Below are 24,623 nucleotides of genomic sequence, written 5' to 3'. Positions count from 1 at the left end.
ACCGACACGCCCCACACACACTGACACACTCACACACTCACGCCCACACACACACTGACACGCACACACACCGACACACACCGACACACTCACACACTCACGCCCCACACGCACACCGACACACTCACACACTCACGCCCCACACACACACTGACACACGCCCACACACACACCGACACACTCACACACGCACACACTCACACACCGACACGCCCACACACACACTGACACACTCAGGCCCACACACACACTGACACGCACACACACCGACACACACAGACACACTCACACACCGACACGCCCCACACGCACTGACACACTCACGCCCACACACACACCTGACACTCACGCACACACACACACCGACACGCCCACACACACACTCACACACACACACTCACACACACTCACGCCCCACACGCACTGACACACTCACGCCCACACACACACCTGACACTCACGCACACTCACACACCGACACGCCCACACACACACACACTGACACACTCACACACACTCACGCCCCACACGCACTGACACACTCACGCCCACACACACACCTGACACTCACGCACACTCACACACCGACACGCCCACACACACACACACTGACACACACGCACACACTCACGCCCCACACGCACGCGGTGTCACGGCGTCACAACGCGGACAGGTCGGACCGGTCCCACCCAACCTCCTGCCCCCCCCCCCGTGTGCTGCGGTGGCGACGTTTGGCTGTCGTCGGATCTCCCGACTGCGGCGGGAGTTGGTTCCCAACTCGGCAGAGGATCGAGAACTCGACGAGACGACGGGGCGAGAGACAAATCTGGAGATGCCGCTCCTGGGAATCGCGTTCCCCGTGGCGGCGTGTGTCTTGCTGCTGTGGGCGCAAGAGGCGATGCAGACGCTGGGGTTCGGCATCCTGCCTCTACACGACTTCAATTGCTCGCAACTGGTGAGTGGTGGTGGATGTTGGGCAATGGCGAGCGTGTGAGTTGCTGTGTGTTGTGTGTGTGTGATGTGCGAGATGTGTGAGTTGTGTGTGTGAGTTGTGTGTGCGAGATGTGTGAGTTGTGTGTGCGAGATGTGTGAGTTGTGTGTGTGTGATGTGTGAGTTGTGTGTGCGAGATGTGTGAGATGTGTGAGTTGTGTGTGCGAGATGTGTGTTGTGTGTGCGAGATGTGTGAGTTGTGTGTGCGAGATGTGTGAGTTGTGTGTGCGAGATGTGTGAGTTGTGTGTGCGAGATGTGTGAGTTGTGTGTGCGAGATGTGTGAGTTGTGTGTGCGAGATGTGTGTGTTGTGTGTGCGAGATGTGTGAGTTGTGTGTGCGAGATGTGTGAGTTGTGTGTGCGAGATGTGTGAGTTGTGTGTGCGAGATGTGTGAGTTGTGTGTGCGAGATGTGTGTGTTGTGTGTGCGAGATGTGTGAGTTGTGTGTGCGAGATGTGTGAGTTGTGTGTGCGAGATGTGTGAGTTGTGTGTGCGAGATGTGTGTGTTGTGTGTGCGAGATGTGTGAGTTGTGTGTGCGAGATGTGTGAGTTGTGTGTGCGAGATGTGTGTGTTGTGTGTGCGAGATGTGTGAGTTGTGTGTGCGAGATGTGTGAGTTGTGTGTGCGAGATGTGTTGGCTATACGGGGGGATCTTTGCCGTGGTGTGTGGGGTCCGTGAATGTGAGTGCGTCATGGTGAGGGCCTGTGTGAGATGACGGTCTGATGGTGAATGTGAGTACTGGGGTAGGAAGCGTGTGTGAGAGATGGTGAGAGGGTATTGGCGAGTGTGCACATAGCCTGGCACAAGCGCCATGGTGACGTCACTGCCACTTAGTTGAGAATGTTGTTGTAAACATCGCTACTAGGGAGACAAAGGCGGCCGGGAGTTTTACTGGCCACCCCACACACACACAGAGTGTGACGTTACAGCCTTCATTAGGTGCTGGCTAACAGTAGCGAAGGCTATGACAGTCCGGGGAATATTTGTCTTTGTCGTGGTAAGGTGACGAGGGTGTCGTGGTGAATCCGTGTATGTGTGTGAATGGTGGTGAGTGTTTGTGAAATGTCAGGATGATGGTGAGTGTGTGAGGTGGTGTGAGGTTTTGGGTGAAGATGGTGATTGTGAGGTGGTGGGTGAGCGGTGCGTGAATGTGAGAGCGTGAGATCGTGTGAGTCGGTGGGTGCTCAGATAGGATTGCGAAATGGTTGATGATAGTGAGTAGGATGGTGAGTGTAAGATGGTGATCGGTGATAGATTGAGATGGTGAGTGTAGGATAGTGTTTGCGATTGTGCGCGAGTCTAACTAAACCCTTTAAACCAGCTGTGGCTGGCCAGGACTTGGCAGTAGAGCAAGTGAGTAGGTTAACCCTCTTGTTGGGACCATTGGAGTGTATGGTGGTTGGTTTTCTACAGAATTGGCCCAACAAATCAGTGCAGAGCCCTCCTGAGCAGAGTATTGGGACTTGGAGAGGTTTCGCCTGGTAAGTAATAGCATTATGTATGTGTTGTGTGTCGTTACATGCCAGATGTATAAGTTCATTCGTTGCATTCCGCATTGTGCTGTGTAGTCGTGAAGGTGGCGCTGTATTTTGTTTTGTGTTGTGTATCATGCAGAGGCTTTTTCGTTGACCTCAGACCAATATCTCACAGAGTCCTCGCATATAAACATCCGGCAGTTAAACAGCATTGGTTCAAGCACGTCTGAATGCTGAGACACTGAATGTCAAAACCGATCCAGGATTCGCTTGTGTTGAAGCAATGTTGCTGCAATTAGACTGTGGCCAAAGGAATGTGTAAACAAGCACTTACATTTTTATGTGGAGCGATAGTTGTGGGAAGGAGGCAGATTGTCACCAATGTGTTGGAGAGTAAACCCACATAATTTCCAAATCGAGTTCGACGTTTTGCCGAGAGCTACAACGAGGCTGTCATCAAGCGACAGCCAGAACCCGGTATGCTGAACGAGTAACTAATTGGCATGTTGTGTTTACGCGACAAACCTGACTAATTGGCTTTGTCGGGTGGTGGCAGGTTTAATGATACATGTATATACACGCAATCTAACCCAAAACACCTCTTATGGATAATATTGGCAGCGAAAGCCAACCTGCTTATTGCTTAACCAACCCCATATTGATCACATCTTGAAGAAAATAAAGTCGAAATAACATTTTTCTATACAAACAAACATTGTCTTCCCATTTGCGCCGGCGAATTGTTGAAGCTATCATTCTATCACTGCTTGACGACGGTTATGCCGTTTACAGATCAGCTCCTAATGAATCACTATACAGACTGAACCCACTTTACAATGCTTCTCTTCGATTTGCACTGAATGTACCATACAGGACCCATCATCGTCACCTCGACTTAAAATCTAATCTAATTTTACTTGATGCAAGAAGAAATCTACATTGGGCCCTCTTCATAAAATCCTTCTTGGCAAAATCTGCACTATACTTAGCTAATTCATTAACCCCATTGTCAAATCCAATAAACCTAAGACGTCCATCGAATTGCCTTTTAACTTTCTCAAGAACAAGAATTCGAATAGGTAACAAAGCCTTTGCCATTGCAGCACGCGTCTCGATATTTTGCTACTATAAATTTCCACGTAATAAGCAATTTTGTTGAGCTATCATGTGGCAAGGTCGCTTCTGAAAAAGACGACGATATAAGAGATTGGTGCCAGAAAGATGTGGCACTAATTGAGCATTTTGGCAAAAGAAAGTGGAAAAAAATAACGCAACGTGCAGTAAACACCTATGAGCTATCTGCCCATGGATAGTGATGATGATGACATCCTACTTAAGTTTGTTGTCAAATTTGTAACTGAATCCACTGTAACTGATACGGTGTGTAGTTTTGAATGTCACGTGCATTGTACAAGTTCTGGGCTGAGGCATATGGCCTCTCGTTTAGCGTTTTCTTCGAGGGTGGTTCAGTGTTACTGGTTAATGATTAACACATGCTTGGTGAAACGGTGTTGTGTTGCACAACATTTGGACTCTGGAAATTTAACCCAGGCAATTCAAATCTTGTCAAACTGCAACCAATGTTGGACATAAATTGTCATATGGTAGAATATATGTACGTATAGAGAATGCCATCGAAATCGTGGTAACCTGGTTTACATAGAGCAACACTAATTGCTGATACACACAATAGACAGGAAGGACAAGTTCAAATGGAGCGATGGTCAATCCAGCAGTTAGTTATTTTGTTTTCTGTAATTCAGAGGTTTACTAGCTTTTCGGGGATAGATTTCAATCAGTGCGTATTGCTGTGATGTGTTGGACAGAAATGTGCATTCGGATTTTTTTTAATGAAACAAATGTCCAGAAGTACTGTATATAAAACAGCATGGATAGATGCGTGCTTGGAATGATACTGAGAGGAAGACAGATCAGCGAACATCACTGTGCATTGGATATTATGGGCAGTCAGTGGGCTTTCGCAGACTGCATTGCTACAAGGGATTGTCGCTGTTGGACAAAACTGGCTTAGGAATGGCAGCCAAGTGAGAAGAAGGCTCAAGGGTACATATGCAGTGTTGAACGTATTCACATCACTCTTGGAGCTCATTAGCATGGCGTGGCGTGAGAGTTCTTAAAGGCAAGGAGGCCCTGTCAAAGTCCCCAGAGAGCCTTAGGCGTGCGAGGAAGTGAGGCGAGGAGGAGGAGGCTCGCTGTGTTGTCATGTGCGGGTGAGGCCATGCAAATCAATAGGATAGCGTCACTCGCGACATCTCTTAAGGCTCGAACTGACACTCATCACGTGGTTTGTATTATAGTTTATTCCACTTGCTTACCCAGAAAGACTTACTGAATCTCAAAGTTATTTTCCAGGATGCTCCTAGTACTGGTGGGTGATGTTACTATGTGTAATCCCAGTTTGGGTAATTTACAGGTAGATTTTCAGAATTGGTATATTTTGGCCCGATACCAGTTACATTGGTGTTTTAGCTATGGGAGGAAATCGGAGAAACCGGAGAAAATGCAGAACAGGGCACTTTAAAGGGATAGAATGGGTCAGTGACATATAGAGCTATCCTGTTCTTGCGTTTGATGGCAATATGTTCAGGCGCTAGATGGAAATGTTGAGGTCTGCTTGCCACTAGAGAGCTTCAGGAGAGCGTTTGTGTAGTTTTGTTATTCCTCCCTTGAAGGACCACGTTTTGGTTACATGGCCACAGTCGCACTGCTATAGCTTGTGTCTAATGTTCCAATCACTTCAGCAAAAAACATTCTTGCTGTGGTTTGCTCACCTGATGATGATTGCTTGTGTTGCGATCGAAACGTCGTGATTTAATTTATTTTATTCTATACCTACGTGACTTTACCGAAAGAACCAAAGAGTATCTAATGTTCCATTCATAAAAGGAATGTGTTCTTCACCCTATTGACGTTATGATGCAGTTGATGGTTCGACCAGTGTCTTCGAGGAATGTTTAAGCCAGGAGGTGCGATATTTGGATCTCAAATGAGGTGTTTATTCTGGACTGTCTGTAGTGTTTCACTCTGATCGCCATTGTTCAATCTTAATTTGAGTGATATTCTAGGTTGGTGACAAGACAAACCCAGAAGAGGAATGGGAACTTGAGTCGATAGTGAGGAACATTGATGGATAGGTTGTGGTCGTTGGCAAGAAAACGTGTAAACTTGTTTTGTATATTGCATGTCTTTGCAGATATTTGGTGGCAGAATGTTTGCCAAAACAGGGAGCAAGTAGATTTGTGTCAGTTTCAGAGTTCTGGTTATGATGTGCATTGCATCTAGAAGTTTTTGTGTATGAACTCCCGTACCAAGCTGGAGCAAAATTACAGTACTCTGGCACTGAGTAGATCAGTGATAGAGCAGCAATTGGCAGCACATCAGTTTAGGGTGCTCCATGTAATTACTGCAAGTTTCTGTATTAGGGCGATACAAATCTGTTTTATGTGGGACATTAAGGTCAGGCTCTTGTCCATGATAACCCTGAGGTATCTTGGAGTGGGGTCATAGCACACTGTGTTACCACAGAATGACACATTAAGCATGGCATCTGCTGCTTCAATGTTCAAGTGGAAAGCACTTGTGTTGGTTTTGGAAGGATTTAGTTGCATTCCCTCGCGATAGAAATATGCCTCCAATAAAACGAGATCAGCTGTTAGAGGATTGACAATGTTCTTGAGGATTGTGCTCTGTACAGTAAGGGCTATGTAATCTGCATATATAAATTTGCGAGATGATGTACATTACAAGGCACTTGCATGTACAGCGTAAATAGTAATGGTGCAAGTACCGAGCCTTGACAGAGGCCATTGTTGATCATTCTCTTGCAGCTGTACAACCGAGTTGTACCTGGAAAAGTACGGTTGCTGAGCATTGCGTCGATTAGGTATGCAGTAGGACGGCATCTGATGAATTTCACCAACTTCAGCAGCAGGCCATGATTCCAAACAGTGCCATCAGCAGCAGAGAGGTCAATCATTGCTGTGTCAATTGTCTGTTGACATGTTCGCATGTACCAATCAGTGCATTCCAGACAAATTCCACTGGGATCAATTACAGGTTCCTGACTTTTTGGAATCGGTATTCGATTTTAACAATGGTTTCCAATGTAGCAATTGTTGTTTAATATGGTGAGCTGTGAGAGTGGCTTTTTCTGTGACACCTGGGTGGCTGTGAGGCCTATCTGCCCACCCTCACCACCGCCATCCACTCTCTCTGACCGGAATTTCCAAAGAGTCTTCAGCTACTCAAATGAGGAAGCAATCATTTTTCATATACTTGGAGGCAAGGACGTTGAAAAAGTGGAAGAAGTTTTTTCTTATTATAATGATGTTAAATCATGCACTCTGCCTGGAGTTGGCTTTGCAGTTTACATGACTTAACATGATATAATTGTTCTAGGTAATAGTAGGAGTAAATCAGGTAAATTTTTGATTCAGCAATCACTAATTCACTCCAGTCGCTCACCGGCAGTTAGTCATATCCTTAGTCTTCTATCGCTACTGCCATGGTTACTGTTCCTGTGAACTTGACGCGTTGATTTCTCCTCCCATGTTGAGGTCTCGCTCTACCAGACACTGTTTTGTGCTATCCACCACACTGTCTTGAGCCACCATCCAATACCAACACCCGCCGTTCACCACTAAGGGACGGTGACGTCACCACGGCGCCTGTGCCAGGCCAGGTGCACTTTGAGGCCACGTGAAATGTCGAAGGCTTGCTAACAGGAGTTCTAGGGACAGACCCAGCAGGTGCCATGGGTTGGCTGAATGAAATGAATGGTAAATGCACCAGCTGTACCCCCTACTGTGCCAACTTGCTGCATATTAGCCGCCCGGCGTTCCGCTCGTTGCTGTGAGCATCGTTCCTCTGCCCTCTGTTGTTGCTGGAGGGCGACTGCTTCCAACTGCCTTGTTAGCGTCCTTCACGAGCCTCCTCCATAGAGGCCGATCTTGACATCGCTGGTACCGGTTGTCGGCAAGTCCACTCAGCTCCACATCTTCCTGTACCGCAGTAGTCCATCTCTTCTCCAGTCCATGTCATGAACGTTTATCCTCTATGCAGCCAAACAGAAGCTGCTTGGGCATGCGGTGTCTGGGAATGCGGGCTACATGAAACTGCCAACGCAGCCTTGACTGCCAGAGGAGCTCACTGATGGGAATGTATCCAGATCTTTCAAGAATTTGTGAGCGCACACAATCCAACGTCATTAAACCCAGGATGGATCGCAGACATGCCAGCCTAAATGTTTCTAACCAGCGCCGATGTTCTATTAGAGGGGTCCACGTTTCACAAGCATTAAGAAGGGGGGGCATGAGTGTGGCCGATAAGACCCGAAGCTTCGTGCGGAGCGACAGACCAGGTAGCTTCCACAGCATTACGCAGCTGATGAAAAGATTATGCTGCCCGACTGATTAGGATTGAGACCTCTGCTGTCAAACTGGAGCTGGTCATAAGCACACTGCCCAGGTATGGAAAACTCTCCACTCTGTCCACAACTGCTCCATCACCTATGGGCAGCTGAGGGGGTGAGGTGTTTGGTGGCACAAAATACCCAGGCAAGTGCTTAGTTTTGGTTGAGCTGATGGTAAGACCCCACCTCTTAGTGGCACACTCCAGTTTCAGCAGCAGGACTCCTCCTCTGAGTGAGCAGCAATCAGCAGATCATCAACATACATAACATGGTTGATCAATAGGGAGCCATACCTTGACAGTACCCGGGCATCGATCAGCCTCCCATTGTATCTGTACCAGATGTAAATTCCTCTGATACAGCCATGGAAACCACCATCACACTGCTGGTCACGCACACTCACCCCATTTACTGACCCACCTACGTGCTCACCCACTTACCCACTCACTCATTCATCCACTCATTCACCACACTGCAGGTCACAACACTTCTCTATCTGCTTCTACTTTCACACTGCTCCACTTTGGAATTCCTACCATCGTCTTTTTTCACAATCTCTTAAAACCTTACTCAATTCGAGAAACGTGTCAACGTTTACCCGTCACAACATTAACAGTTTCGATTTAAAGCTTTCGTGACTGCAGGGATTCATCTTCTTGGTTCTTTCGGTAAAGTCACGTAGAAGGGAAGTAATAAAATAATAAAAATAAAACATAATAATATAATATAATATTTATTTTATTTTATTATGTTTTATTTTTATTATAACATTAACAGTGTCGTTTGTTGCTGGCCACTTGGAGTTTTGGGCCTGTGCTTGACAACTTGGTAAATACCATGCAACAATAACTGTTCCACGTTGCTTATTTGATTGAATCTCATTACTGCTCAATTCTATCATCTCACTTTAATCATTAGCTTCACAAATGTAGATAGCTGCATGGACTAGGACCATTATCTAACAGACACCCTACCCTATAAACATCTGGAAGTTCACCAGCATTGGTCCAGGCAAGTCCGACTGCTGCTGAGACATTGAATGTCGAAACCAATTGAGACTTTGCTTGTGTTGAACCAATGCTGCTGAAATTATCCACTCCAAAAAGTCTGCGTGGCTGATGGGATGTGTAAATGTACTATTTTTTTTTATAGAGGCACATAATATAGAGGTGAAAGAGGTGTATTGTCTGGTTGGCTGCGTTCCTGGCACATGAATATTTTCTTCGGGTTTGCGGTGGTGTAATTGTATTCAAGCATGGAAGGGCGTACTTCATTCCACCTTCCTGATCTCTTCCTCATTCTCTCTTTGCAGGGTGTAGAGTGCACTGCGGAGGAAGGTGAGTTGCCTTGCAAGCTGTGTGCACTGATTACCACGTTGTATTTATAAATAGAAAGTGGCACGATGGCCTCACCATTTTAGAGCATTGAGTAACACTTTACTGATGCTGGGTTTTAATTCAGGTTTCAATGACCTGTGCATCTTTTGTTGCTTATTTTCTCCACAGTTACGCTCATAATTATGTTATGATGTATGTATGTTGAACGTCTGCACTGTACATAGCCAACCATGCTAATTGGAGGTGTTGTGTATTCTCTAGTTTTGCATCAAAGTAGGACCCGCATTTCAAGGGGTTTGGTTCTGAATAAACTCTGTAGATAGGCAAGGGACATAGTGATGTATATATGCAATTCAAGATGAACTTGACCTTGTGAATTACTTTCCGATTTGAAAGAGGGTGATAACCCCTCTTGAAATATAAAGCACAGTGATGGGTGGGATAGTTAATTTACAAGTTAAAGCATACAGCAGAATGAGAGATTGGATTTAGCAAATCCAAAGTGGTTGTGGAGGTTGCTTTTTGTTTGTGAGCATAGTCTAGACGAGGCATAATGGCAGTAGGTGTTGGCCGTGAGCGGGAATGGAACTCGTAACGCAGTGCGGCTAACCTCTACACTACCGCTCTTCACAAATATGCATGCACACATTAAAGGAGTGAGGAGTACCGAAGGTACGGAGCTGTGCATGAGTGTGTGTCGAGTAATATCAGCAACAAGAAGTAGCTCTGGGCCCCTCTTAAGTCGACTCATCCTCAAATTAGTACTCGGTGCGCTGTGTAGACATCACCACTGGAGAAACAAATTGCGGCCGGACGTGGTTCTGGACACCCTCGCCTTTATGTGCTATGCCGGCTTTAATAGATGCTCACTTATCCCTCTTGCCCCAACAGTCTGTTAAGGCTACATGAGGGATCTTTGCGTGCGTGTGTCTAGTGAACGTAGAGATTTTCAATTGTTTGGGGAGTAGTCGTGTAGTGGTTAGTGCACTGCGCTTCGAACCCGGCGACCCGAGTTCGATTCCCGCTCATGGCCACCACCAGTGACGATTATCTGAACTGGTCCTGGGTCTCCCCCTTAGTCGACTCCATCTCAAATGAGTACCGTCGTGTGCCATACCTTCATAAGTGCTCGCTTACAGCACTTGCCCCAACAGTCTGTTAAGGCCACACGGGGGATCTTTGTCTTTGTAGTGAACGTGCCGCCCATCAGCTGGTTCGAGTCTATGAACTGGACGCCGATGCCACCCCAGCGCATGAATGTGACGCTGGCCCTGGTGACTGAATCCACATGCCCCATTCACCAGGCTGTGCTCAACATTACCTGGCAGGTCGCCACAGACGGTAAGTAACTTCCATGTGTTATGCATGTATGTGGACCATCAGCACTGGGGATATAAAAGCAGCCGGGCATGGTGCTAGCGGCAGCTAGCCACACTGCCTCCTCGTTCACCATTCTGGGTTTTTTCTCAGAAAGTCTCTGACTGTATGGCTATACGAGGGATCTTCATCTTTCTGTCTTCATGTGCACATACGTATGCGTGTACGTTTACCTGCATGTGTATAGGTTTGTGTGTCAGTCAATTCACCCTTAATACTGGGGTCTGTCCCGTGACCTGCCAGCTGGCCTCAAAGTGCACATAGCATGGCACAAGCGCTGTGGTTACATATGTGTGTGTCCGCAAATGTGTAAGTTTACGTCTGTCTGTGCACTTCTCATAATATTTTAACTGATCCTGGGACTGCCCTAGGTCGACTCAGCCTTAAAATTATTACCTGGATTAATGTTTAAACATTGCCACCAGGGATAGAAAGTTGGCTGGGAGGGGTGCTAGCCATACCACCTCATCGTCTGCCGTGCTGGGTTTAATAGGTGTTCGCGAATGGCATTTTGCCTGATACTTTGTTGAGGCTACAAAGGGGATCTTTGTCGTTGTCCGTCTGTCTGCAGCGAGCATCCTGCACCTGGAGGGTGCCGAGGTGTGCGTGCTGCGCCACCAGGGCAGCCACAGCTTGTGCGTGCGCTACGCCTTCAGCCGCTTCAGTAGCCCGCACAACCCCAGTGGACGCCCGGTACGTGTCACTCCAGCCAGCGCGTCAGCCCTAGCTTTGTACGGAAAACAAAAATAAATACAGGCAGTCCCCGAGGTACTAACATCTGACTTACGTAGAATTGTACTTACAATCGAACCATCCAACTTGCAAATGTTTGGTTGTACTTACGAACTGAATAGCGGAACTATTTTGTTTGGCGGAGCTATCTTCCGTGAGATGTATTGAGTCCCAACAATCCCGAATGATGTCAATGATAGTGAACTGTTCAACTCAAGGTAATTGAAAATAAAACTGATATTTTATTTGCATGTTACTTTATTTTATGTTTTATTCACCATACAGTATTTCAGTATTACATTTAAATGTAAACGTTTCTTCTTGTATGTATGTTGAACTTTTCTCGCACCATACGTAGCCAACTGTGCTCATTCGAGGTGTGGGGCAAGGCCTATAAACTAAACACAAAAAGCAGTTCTTAAGAAATGAGTTTTTAATCTCGATTTAAAAGTGCATCACTCCAGTGACTTGCTTCTTATTCATGATCTTAACTATGCTTCCCATTTTTGTTGAACCATCACACACTTTATGGCTCCCACCTGCACCCCCTCCTTTCGCACCCCTCCCCATGTGCCCCCCCAAACCCCCTACGATGCCTCCCCTTGCCCCCTCTCTCACCCACCCACCGCCCTTCCCCTCGGGTGTCCTCCCCCACGCCCCCCACCCGCATGCTGGCCATGCAAACCCCCCCTCCTCTCTGCATGCTGTGTAGCGCATGGCCTCCAGCCAGTGGACCTCGCCCAGGGCAGCACATGGCCATCTAGCAACACTTGTCTGTTTTAATATATAGCACAATAGCACTGTGTTTATCTTAGGAAAGGCTCACTAAGTTTCAAGATGGTTTTTCAGGAGGGTCCTGGCAGGTTTTTGCAGTAGGGGGTGATGCTGCTGCTCTTTAATTCCAATTGAGTAATTTTCAGGTAATTCCTTAGTGTTGGGGTGTTCAGCCAATATCAGTTACATTGTTTTTCACTATGGGATGAAACCATTGAACCTGGAGGAAACCCATGTAGACCAGGGGGAGAACATACAAACTCTGCACATTCACACACGCTCACAAGACAAAGATCCCCGTTATCGACTTAAGAGACGTTTTGGGCAAATACTGTTAGCCAGTACCTATGAAGGCCAGCACGGTACACGAGGGGGTGGGTGGCCAGCACCACGTCCGGCCGCTTTTGTCTCTATTGGCGATGTTTACACACTGCACCAGGTACTCATTTGAGGCTGAGTCGACCTAGGGGAGACCCAAAACCTGTTCAGATAATAGTCACTGGTGTTGGCCATGAGCGGCAATCAAACCTGGGTCGCTGATGTCTTAATGCAGAGCGCTAACCGCTACACTACTGCTCCACTCAATCACACTCACCCACCAACACTCAATATGAAGAGAACATTCAAACTACACACAGAAGGCATCCAAGTGGGGAATCGAACCAAAATCCTTCTTGCTGTGAAACACATGGGTTACCACTGTATCACCCTGCCAACCATGATGATGATTATTATTAAAATCAGTTGAAGGTAACATTTCACTTGTTTTCATTCAAACATTAAAAAATTTAGTTTACCAGGAATCCCTCACTGAGTTTCAAGACTTGGTTTCACGGGGGTTTTCGCTGTCGGGGGCGATTGCTGTGCATTTCCGAATTACTCCACCTTTGCACCCATTTGTCTTCTATCTCTTGTTTTGCAGTGGGAGTTTTACTTTGACAGATTTGAGGCTGAACCCAGTATGCACTACACGGTGTACATCTACAGCCTTCCCATGGCCATGTCAGGGCAAGATGACCTCCACATCTCAGCTGAGGTTTACATGCCGGGTGAGTCGGTTGGTCCGGTTTTTTGGCGCTCCCTTGTGATGCTTTGGAGGTCAACGTCAAAGCAATTTTATGCTATGATCAGCATTGAGGTGGTGCTCATCTCCGATGTACAGTACTCAGCCATTGGTGTAATTTCCACATTCCTGTGATGGGGAAGAGACAATTCACTGTCTGAAACACATCCCTAATTTTTCGTATTAAATTAATGGGAAAAGCCATTCCGATTTACGAAATTTTGTTTTACGTTTTTTTTGTAATAAAGCATCCCTTTCGTCAATCAAGGGATACCTGGATGTGCACCACCACACCCAACTTAGTGCAGCATGTGTGTGTAAACGAATCGCATGTTGTATAGTTGTGATCATCACCGTATTTCACGTTTTGCTTAATGTTGGTCTTCGTCCTCTCTTGCAGATTGCAGAAACCGGAATATGATGCTCACCAGTAATTGTGTAAAAACAGGTCAGCTATTCCTGTCACCCATGTACATTGCAAAATATGCAATGGTTCCCCATTGCAAATTGATCAAGTCCATGCAGTGCCAATTGGATGGTGTTGGTTTTGGTTGCATAAAATAATGGAACATTTCCCTTGTTTTCATTCAAACATTTTAAATTTTAGTTTACCCAGGAATCCCTCACTGAGTTTCAAGACTTGGTTTCATGGGGGTTTTCTCTGTTGGGGGAACTTGCTGTGCGTTTCCGAAATAAGTTATTTACTGTGTCTACTTACTAATTTGGATGGGACACTGACACAGAATGACCTGCTCTTCTTAGAATTACGTTAGGGATATTTAATGTCCACTGTGTAGCAGATGGCATGTATTTTTTTCACTGCGAACCTCTACAACAAGCAGCCAAAGCAATAGCACCCTCCCACCCATCTGGTGGTATGGTGCTGAACTTTATTCAGGTATATTGCGCAGCGTATGTATGTTAGTAGAACTTCTTTCGCACTCTACGTAGCCAGCCGTGCTAATTGGAGGTGCGGGGGAAGGGCAACAAACTAAACACAAAAAGCAGTTTTAAAGAAATTAGTTTTTACAGTGGTGATGTGCTGTGGTGGACGGTATGTGATTAACTTACTCGGACCACTTGCAGGAAGTCTATGGCAGCCAAGGGTCCAAATGTCCTTATGTGAAAACAAATTGGTGGTGAACTTCAACACGTCCAGCATCTACAGCGAGAAGTACCACGTCATCGTTCAGCCGGATCAGGGGTCGCAATGTGGCAATCGTCAACGACTCGAGCAGCGTATCAATGAGGTGAGAGGTCGTCCACCTCCCCTGTCCCCTCTCATCTCACTGGAGACTACTCCCCTCAGTATGCTGTTCTCATGTCTGGGGTGGAGCACCCAGTTTCTACCTTGCTGGAATTAATTGAAATCAACCGAAAGTGCTGAGGTAGCTTGAGGATCAACCACTCACTGATTGACTCCAGTCACTCGCTCACTTACTGGTGGTCGGTTGCCTCCTTATCACTCTTCTTTTGCTTTTACCGTGGTTGCTTTTCTGCGAACCTTCCTCATTGATTCCTCCACCCATGTTGAGGACACTGTCTACCAGACATTTTACTGTTTCCTCTGATCCACCACACTGTGTTAACCCAGGAAAATGCAGGTCACAACAACACACTCACTAATTCACCCATCTAACCATTCACTCACTCAGTCATCACACTGCTGGTCAAAATAATTTTAACACGTAGGCTTTCGCGACCAATATCATCCATAAAGGGTTTTTTTTTGGGTTCGATCATGTAAATATATAAATGTGTCATAAATCCACCATCACCCAACACAGCCAATAAGTAAGGTTTGTCACGTTAACAAAACGTGCCAAATAGTTGCTACTTCAGCACTCCGCTGTGTTGGAGAGTAAACCCACAACAGTTACAATTTCTATATATATACGTGCTTTAACCCAACAAAACCTTTATTATGAATAATATTGGTCGCGAAAGCCCACAAGTTCAATTGGAATTTCCTCCCATCATCTCTTTCCCCAAGTTCTTATAACTTTCTTCAATATCAGAGATTTGTTGACTGTCATCTATTGGGCCCTTGTTTAGTAACTGTATTTACAAAAAAATTATTTGCATGAGTAACCAAGATATGTCAAGTGCCCAGCAACCGTTCTTGTGATGGGAGGTTTTTTTATGTTTTGCTACTACCAAGTTGTGTACAGCTGCTTCATTATCACTGTCTTTGTAAGAACTTTAAGTCATGTACTCATGCGTGAATTTATTCCGAGAACTCCAGTTCCCTGATGTGTACAAAATACTCAGGAATTGGCCATGTGTCCCATTGGTAACACGTCCCAATGTAGACCCTTCCTGAAACCGAGTCCAGACTCAGCGAGGCTGCCGTGGATAAATATTTATCATGACCGTTTCAAACTCATGTGTTTATTGGTAACCATAAAGAATAATGTCCAAAACAATCTTGACTCTGTGTTATATAAGGTAGGCCCATAGTCTAACAGCAAGACATAAATGCAAGATTTCATGTTAATGGTATTTCGAGACTCCAAGAGCCCAGGCTAGTCTTGTGTTCACAAGACGTACAACAATGAAGCACATAGAAATGGGAACACAAAAACAAAAATGGCACCATGTTTAGGAAGAAATAAAAAACAGTGCACAAACATAAATCACTATCATAATACATTTCCTGAAATTAAGTTTGCTCAAATTATTTTTAAATAAGCTTCACAGTAAAAAAAAGTTAAAAGACCATAAAAATGGATTCAGGCTGATAATTGCACAATAATATAAACTGACAAAGATTTATATCAAATACATTTTGTTTGTTGAGAATGATCCTTGTTTAGCACAAGTCTGTGTGTTGTTTTTTTTCCCTGCATATGCATTATCCTTGCTGCGGTTTGCATTTGTGTTATTATTTACAATTGCAGACCAAGGATCAGAGGTCGACGCTTTCCGACATTGACAAGGGCCTCCATGATTGCCTCATCTTTATGGAGGTGCGTGCACGAGAGAAGCCGGATGGTGCTCACCGGCGATTCCCCAATGGCTCCCTGTGATCAACCACTGCCCCCTTGGTCATGACACAGAGTCAAAGCGATTTCGGGCTCAAATGAGCATTGAGGCGGTACCCATCTCCTGTTTACAGCTGAGCCAGTGAAGGAAATTCCATATTCCTATGGTGGCGGTGAGTCTTATTGCTAGGACTTCCACTCCTGGCTTCCACAATGTGGTTGCAATTTCATTTAACTTGAATGAATGATGGGCTAAATCAACCCCCCCCAACAATAATTCAACCCACAAACTTTCTATAGCGAAGCCACTCTCCGCTGCTGAGCCAACTGGCTAGTAGATGGGACAGCTGATTCACTATTGTGGATTTGTTTAACAAAGTATTTGTGCTGTTTGTGTTAAGTGCATATGCATGTCGTGCATATAATGTTTTTTTGTGGTTTGCATTCGTGTTATTATTTATATTTGCAGGCCAAGGTGGAGCGGAAGTCGGTGATTTTTGACATTCACAAGGGCCTTCAAGAGTGCAATCTCTCCATCGAGGTGCGTGCACGAGAGAAGCTGGACGGCGCTCAACGGCGATTCCCCCACGGCTCTCTGTGATCACCACTGCCCCCTCGGTCAATGACACAGTCATAGCGATTTCCGGCTCAAATGAGCATTGAGACAGTGCCTATCTCCTGTTTACAGTTGAGCCAGTGAAGGAAATTCCATATTCCTATGGTGGCGGTGAGTTTATCTACAGGATAACCACTCTGGACTCCCGCAATGTTTTTTTTTTCATTTTAATCACCCTGAATGGATGATTGGCTGAATCACCCCCCCCAACGAGGATTCAACCTGCAACCTTGTGATTGCGATCCGCTCTTTCTGCCACAAAGCCGCCACCTGGCTGGTAGATGGACAGCTGACTCAGCAGTGTGCATGCCCCTTCTCTCACACAGATCATTCCGTTCTTTGAGGCCTGCAAGAATGACTGTACGAGGAAACTGGTGAATGTAACAAAGTGTTGCTCCAGAGGTCCAGAAGGTACTCATCTCATTTTACAGCCCAGAGCCAATGGAGGAACTCCACATTCCTATCATGCAGATGCCTCAATGCGCACGTTATGATAATTTCCTGGGGTGATCGGACTTTTGCCAATGCAGCTCCCAAGTTTTGTAATGCTTTGTCTTTGCTAATAAGACAATCAAAATCGTCATCTATATTTAAGTCTGTCTTGAAAACTCACCTCTTTAAACGGGCCTGTACCCCCCACTTCTGGCCATTTACCCTTCTGTTTATTTCCTGCTTTCCATACATGATGCATTGGAAACTATGGATTAAATGTGTCTTACAAATGTAAATTAATATTATCCATAGGCCTACCACTGTTGACTTCCCCACTCAAGTATAGAAATGTTGATGCCCAAATAAAAATTGCAAATATGTTTGCATTTTAAATTTAACACGTAGAATTTTTGCAACCTGTTACAGTTCATAATTGTTATTTTTTCTTTTTTTTTTCAAGAATTGTCAACTACATCCCCATGTACAGGTAAATATACTATTCAGATGCGTGTTCACATGAAGCGACCGTAGAGAAGCAGTTTGTCTCAAGATAAATCGGTAGACCATACACTTCCTTCCCACATCTGTCTCCACATCTCATCAGCAATACGGCCTTCTGGGGGAGGGTGGGAAATATTTCAGCAGCATTGGTTTAATACAAGCAAGGTCATGACTGGTTTTGGCATTCATTGTCTCTCATTACCAGTCAGGCTTGCTTCAAACAATGCTGGTTAACTGCCTCTAGATATTGGTCCGCGTTAGACGCAACAAATAATATGTATAAGTATACTGCTGTCATGATGCAATCCCAGGAGTCCGTGTGGCTGATGGAATGTGTAAAAATATTATTTTACTTTCTACGTGTGACGAAATATATGAGGAAGGCAAATTTATCATGCAATATACCTCAACAAAAAAGCAAACTACAGTTGATTGGGCATTGCTCATCGATCTCGATGCCCAGCGAAACATCATGGAACATTTTCTATTTGTTTTATATTTAGAATTCACACATAAGCTGAGATTTGAAGGTGAATTTATACAAAGTTTTTTTTAAGGCATCACTTGGTATATAAATACACGTTGTAACTACAGTGACCACTGTCATTCTTTCTTTCATGTGGCTGATGTAGATGCAAAGCAACAACTTCAATATCACATTCGGGTGGTCAAGCCAGATAACCGTGTCAGCAGCAGCGGAATATATTGCTGTAATGTCTCATTAATAACTTTTTGTTTCATTAATCGCTTTTGCCATTATTAATTATATTTCCCACGTCAGTTCCATTCGAAGTGAAAGGTATTGTCCTGACTGGTGTGGCGGTCCTTCTGCTGTGTCTTCTTCTCATCGCCGTCATTGTCTGGAGAAGTGAGGAGACACTGCAAATTACAAAAACATAACACATTTGTCAATAACATAGTGCCCTTAAAAAGACAAATATAGAATAGGGTGACGTGGCTGGCGTATCGCATGGAGTCCAGAGAGATGGAGCGCATAAGAGTTGGAAACTGCACTATACAAAATTTACATGATAGGGCACTTATAAAAATTATCTTAAGAATTTTTTTCATTAAGTCCTGGCATGTGCACAGTTACCCATGGGATATTGAGTAACAGCCCAAACCCTTAAAAAAAAGTACGTGTAAACTAATTTCTCGTAAAAATCATAAAAACCTGCTGGCTAATTGCATCATGGGTTTCTGTGTTGCTCTCATTGAGGACCCATTGGTGTTGTACATGTGCACCAAATTTGAAAATTAATAGTACATTCTGTATCTGTTGTTGGATGAAATGTTCTACCACCACTTCTGTAGTTGTACACCTGCCTACTTATACCTATACTTGAGGGTTGCATAATTTTGAATATGAATGATGTTTTATTTAATTATCCAAAATATTTCACCTGGGATATCCCTTGAGATGGAAAAACCCTAACCCAAGGGTGTCCAGGATGCTAGTTGACACACCTTACCGTATACAGTATGCATTTGCACAGTGAGGTAATGGTTTTGACTTGCTAATTGTTTAACCATACTAACCTCTGATTTGCATGTCTACATGTTTAGTTTAGTTTCTATAATTGTAATTATTTTTTTCAAGTGATACCCACATGCATTGTCTATGCTTGTTTGCAGAAAACGTAGCATCTATCCTTCCAGAATTTATTATTCCTGGAATCCCACTTGGTACGTACGTTTTACTTCTTTCTCACCGTACGTAGCAACGCGAGATAATCGGAGTTACAATGTTTTTGTTTATCCAGGAAAGCCTTCCTGAGTCTCTAACTTGTATGGCGTTCCAGACGGCCGTGTTATTAAACAGTGTCCTTGACACGTTATTAAACGGTGTTATTGAGACGTGTTATTAACGGTGTAATTTACACGTGTCTCAAAACGGTGTCATTGACACGTCTTATTAAACGGTGTCGTTGACACGTGTTATTAAACGGTATAATTGATACGTGTGTGTTTTCGTTTGTGCACATTCACCACTGGCAAGTCACTTGTTTTGTTTGTTTGTTTACTAAACGTTAGTAGTTCAGTTAAGAAAGACAAAGTGAGTACTTATTGAAATGAGCATTGAGACATTGCTCATCTCCTGTTGGTACCCCTGAGCCAGTGGTGAACATTTCATATTCATTTGGCAGAGGCAAGTCTCTGTAGAAACACCACTGTTGACATTCTGCACAAAGTGGCACTCATTTGCTTGGCCCTCGAAGAATGATGGACTGAGTCTACCCCCAACCAATATTTAAACTCACAAGCTTCCAATTACACACCACTGACTCGCTGGCTAAATGTAAAATTTAAAAAGTGAAAATTAAAAGTAGTAATTTACATGGGAAGAGTTGAAAAATCCAATTCAGTTAGGAAACCAACGTTTTGTGATGCCTTTGCCGGATGGACAAGGTCGATGATCATCTGTGTCACATGTGGGTTATATGTGCAATATTTAAATATGTAAACAATGTCATGCCACTTAACATGCCGATTATCAGCTTGACAACTATAGAGCATACCTAATCAACAACAACTGTTGTCTTTTTCCAGGCCCAGATGAAGATAAATGTGAGTTGTTGGACACAGTGTGGCAAATCAAAATGAAGCTTGAATTCCTGTTTTTGTTTTGCTGTAAAAAAACTTGATTGGTATTTTCATTTCTGTTATAGCCAAATATATCATAGATAAAGGTTATGTTTTAATTATTATAATTAAATACTAATGTTTGATAATATTCATCATTAAAAGACGTAAGGTAGCATTTGCACCAGGTCTATGTTGCTAATCATGTTAAATAATGGAATACTTTTACACAAACAGCTTAGCTTTGTGTCATCCTCAGTGCAAAGATTCAAATGCAAATCAAAATCATTATAATCCCTCCGTACTTGGTATTGAAAGACATACATTATGTAATTTAATTCCTTAAAATTTACAGAGAGACAATTTGAATATTTACCAAAAACTGGTGTGTGATAAATGGTGCTTATATCAAAATGTATACTTTATTATCACTTTCTCGTTTGTCACTATAGATGAACGAAGAAAGTGTACATGAGCGTGCAGTATTTCACGTACATAGTGTGTACTCCATGAAATAGCTGTGTTTTGTCACCTGTGTTATCAAAGCAAACAAACAAAATCGGGCCGTGTTGGTCGAGAATGAAAATCAGTGTAGCGAGTGGTCTAAATGGTTCTGCGATGAAACAGATTCATCCGGTAGCCCGTGTTTACTGCCATTTCCCCCTCCGGAGACATTGGGGTGTAGCAATAGGAATCGTTGTGAAAAGTGCCGGTAGACGTTGGGCATCCAGCTCTAACACTCGCACTGTTTCACGTACAGCTGACGCTCGCGATGTTTCATGTACGGCAGTCACAAACACCTTCTTGGTTCTTTCGGTAAACTCACGTAGAATGGAAATAATAAAATAATAAAATATAACATAATAAAATAATTCTCACGACGTTTCGGCCACAACGCAAGCAGCCATCCTCAGGGGGAGAACAGGTCTGTCGAGGAGACAGAGTCCCCCTGAGGACGGCTGCTTGCGTTGTGGCCGAAACATCGTGAGAATTGTATTTTATTATGTTTTATTTTATTATTTCCATTCTACGTGACTTTACCGAAAGAACCAAGAAGATGAATCCCTGCAGTCACGAAAGCTTTAAATCGAAAGTCACAAACATGTTACTGCTTTGTTTTTCAGCTCCCCGCCATAAAGTTCTGCTGCTCTACTCGATGGACCACAATTTGTATAAGAATGTCATCTGCTCTCTCGCCTCGTACCTACAAGGTTCCTGTGGCTTTGAGGTGATCCTTGACCAGTTAGAGACGAAGAACATCGCTCAGATGGGTAACATGAACTGGCTGCAGGCACGAAAGACTGAGATGGAAGACCCTGGAAACATGATCATGGTCGTGTGTTCTCGAGGAGTGATGGTCAAGTGGCGGAGAGCCATGTGTAAGGAAGGAGGAGAGGCCTCCAGCAGAGAAAACGATTGCCTCATTGGTGACATGTTCACTCCAGCACTTGGCCTCATTGCCAACGACTTCAAAAAACCCCATTGCTGCCAGAAACAATACATTGTAACTTACTTTGAGGAGTTCAGCAGTGAAGACGACGTGCCTGAGATATTACGCATGGCGCTGCAATATAAGCTTATGACCAACATGCGAGATGTGTACTTCAGGATCTGCGGGAAGGAGCAATGCGGGCCACGGGTGGTCTGCAGAGCCAATGGCATCTCCGAGGACGACTATCACACCAGTACCACAGGGAAACATCTCTATGAAGCTATTAACAAATTTAAAATGTTCCAGAAATCCAATCCCACTTGGTTTGAGAAGCTGGATGATATCCCATCTGAATCCATGGTTCACATAAGAGATGAGGTGGAGAGAGATGGTGCGATGCAACACTGCTTGCATGCAAACCTCCCTGAATTAGGTTATGAAAGTATAATTGATCTGGCTTTGTCACGAGATATCATGCAGTCTCACCTGGTGAAGCCTTCCTTACCAGACAACACAAGCGCATCACCAGCACTGGCTCAGTCAGATCGCTTCTCCAGACCATGTGTTGATCAGTGGCCGGCATTCAGAGGGCATCAGAATAACTACTCTGCTTGGGAACAGCAGCACATCCTGGCATCAAATGTTCAGGGCTCCCTCGATGCCAGACCCAGGAGTGAGGGCTATCACTCTTCAGGTTCAGAAAATGGTCGCTGTTCGACGCCGCTGACCTTGGACTCATCGCACGACGGCCGGGCGATTGAGCCTGCACATTTACGAAATGGCCTCCGAGAGTTTGATGAGAATGCCGCCCTTGTCGATAACACAGGCCGCAAAGTCGGATGGCCCTCGGTCGACAATAAGGACAGTGGAATAGATGGGTTGAGTGCGGATGTGGAATCCTGCAATGCGCCTGGCTCGATGATGAAACTCCTGTACGAGTTTCAGAAGATAAACCTCAGTGAGCATCTGAAGGACCTGCGGATACCTGGCGCTACCTCTGTGCCAGGCGTCCATGTGGGGCCGGCTATGACAGACAAAATGGCGCAAGAGACGATGTTATAAGTGTGACTGAAATTGAGGTCATCGCGCCACTTGATGTATTTATGTTGAACTTCTTTTGCATGGTACATAGCCAACCGTGCTCATCGAAAGTGCGGGATACTGAATCTACAGTGGCTTAAAGCAACGTGAACATTGTACACAACACCAACAGGACTTCAGTAGAATGACCTACTAATTGATGTTGCTCTGATCAAGCGGTTGGCAAATACGAAGATATCAAATTAAGCCGTAAAGAAATATAGTGATCTAGTGGAAAGATGAGCAATCGTAATGACTGGTCACAGTGAACTCTTTAACTGATGGTGGATAACTGCAACTTTCTATATTTTGTACTCAGGTGAAGTGATCTAAAACTAATATGTTATATTACATGTGCCGTGTAAAGTATGCACACACGTTAACAGTTGTTTCAGAACACACCTCTCACTTAGGCATTGCTCTGTAGTCTGCAAATATGTCTAAGCTGCTGCATGCCCTGGTGTAATCAATGAGACGGGGCCTCCTGTCAAACTTGTCCCCCCTCGTGCATCTCTGTAGCCCCCGGCGAGACCGATACAGCTGCAACCACCTGCAAACTCAACAATCATGCCACGCTTTCTGCTTCCATGCCTATACAATTGTAAATACTGTCCACGCGGAAAGCTTAAATAATGTATCAAAACCATTGTTTATTCCTACAATCACAAATGTTTCAGTTATTGATGTTTAAAAGTTCTATAAATAGAAATGTTATCATGTGTAAGTTTTGGAATTCAATTGGAGATGGATTTAAAATGTACTTATGAAGGGACAATATTAAAAATATCTGCTGATAAAAAAATTTACCAATTATTATTTTGAAGGCATGATGTTATGGGTTTTAAATGTTCTTGTATAATTCTAAAACTGTGAATATTTAAGTTATCGTAGGTGACAACATAAATCTGATTTACAATAATTGTGTACAGTCATAAAATAAAATAATGCAAAGAAAAGTGTGCCACTGTGCTGACAATTTTTTTATCGTCATAATATTTCCAGAACCCTACATCGTACGTCCAGACTCAAGCCATATACCATTCGACTCATCTCATTGAGTAACGTTTAAAGGTATACAGAACACATTTTTATATACCAAGTTGCTTTTTGACTTGTCAACCTCAGGAGTCTCAAGTCCATTGCAGGGAATCCCAAAACCACACTCCGGGTTAGGGGTTAGGGGTTATCGCAGGGGTGGGCAAACTTTTTGACTCGCGGGCCACAATGGGTTCTAAAATTTGACAGGGGCCGGGCCAGGAACAGGTGGATGTAGTGTTTGTGTGAACTAATATAAATGACATGTAAAACTCATTACATGAAAGGATTTGGCCTTTAACAGGTAGCAAAGCATTTATTTGCAAGGCAATTTAACAAATTGCACGAACATGAAAAATACAAAAACATGTCGTAACGTGACTGATCAAACATTATGAAAACATCTGAGGCCTGCGCCAAACCAATTACCTCACTTGAACTTCTTTAGTATCTACATTAACAGGTTAGAGCAGCCACGCAGGCTGTGTCGGAGATTTGGCTCCAACCTCGCTGCAGCAAACACATCATCAGTTTCAGTGGGAACAGTGTTGTTGATCTCCCATTTTTGCCAGTGCATCCAAGTCTGGAGTTATTTTGGTTGTGGCAATTCTCAGGATAGATCTGAGGTGCTGATCCGTTAACTTTGATCCGTGACGGGCTTTGTTGGCGTTCATGACGCTGATTGCTCACACACATAAGTCGAGCCAAACAAAGTCAATATCTTCTATGCAGTCCTCCGGAGGTTTGGAAACGTGGCTCTGTTAAGTGAAGCATAAAAGT

General features: G+C 44.3%; 1 protein-coding gene across 2 annotated transcripts; it reads left to right on the top strand.

The window, feature by feature from the left end:
* Positions 1–476: 476 nt before the first annotated feature.
* LOC133349341 (interleukin-17 receptor A-like) lies at positions 477–23,641 on the top strand. 2 transcript variants are annotated; one of them, XM_061562692.1, is made up of 16 exons: positions 856–955; positions 2,405–2,472; positions 9,210–9,234; positions 10,426–10,575; positions 11,183–11,304; positions 13,040–13,166; positions 13,581–13,628; positions 14,267–14,430; positions 16,081–16,149; positions 16,634–16,705; positions 17,107–17,191; positions 17,673–17,699; positions 18,495–18,581; positions 19,349–19,399; positions 20,264–20,281; positions 21,421–23,641. In XM_061562692.1, exons 4-16 carry the CDS (start codon positions 10,458–10,460, stop codon positions 22,788–22,790), a joined length of 2,358 nt encoding a protein of 785 aa, XP_061418676.1. In that variant the 5' UTR covers positions 856–955; positions 2,405–2,472; positions 9,210–9,234; positions 10,426–10,457; the 3' UTR covers positions 22,791–23,641. The 2 variants fall into 2 exon arrangements, with proteins under 2 accessions (XP_061418675.1, XP_061418676.1); XM_061562691.1 differs by lacking the exon at positions 2,405–2,472 and having other exon boundaries at positions 477–955.
* Positions 23,642–24,623: the final 982 nt, after the last annotated feature.

The sequence above is a fragment of the Lethenteron reissneri genome, chromosome 30 (assembly GCF_015708825.2).
Source record: "Lethenteron reissneri isolate LAM-NWPU_2019-01 chromosome 30, ASM1570882v1, whole genome shotgun sequence".
In the NCBI taxonomy this organism is placed as follows: Eukaryota; Metazoa; Chordata; class Hyperoartia; order Petromyzontiformes; family Petromyzontidae; genus Lethenteron; species Lethenteron reissneri.
The sequence above is the reverse complement of the archived record's forward strand: the minus strand, read 5'-3'. Positions and strand labels throughout refer to the sequence as shown.

Coding starts and splice junctions, on each gene's coding strand:
- LOC133349341 (XM_061562691.1), top strand. CDS start 833: ATGCCGCTCCTGGGAATCGCGTTCCCCGTGGCGGCGTGTGTCTTGCTG. Junction 9,235..10,425: donor AGAGTGCACTGCGGAGGAAG/GTGAGTTGCCTT, acceptor TTGTCTTTGTAG/TGAACGTGCCGCCCATCAGC. Junction 17,192..17,672: donor TTGCTCCAGAGGTCCAGAAG/GTACTCATCTCA, acceptor TTTTTTTTCAAG/AATTGTCAACTACATCCCCA.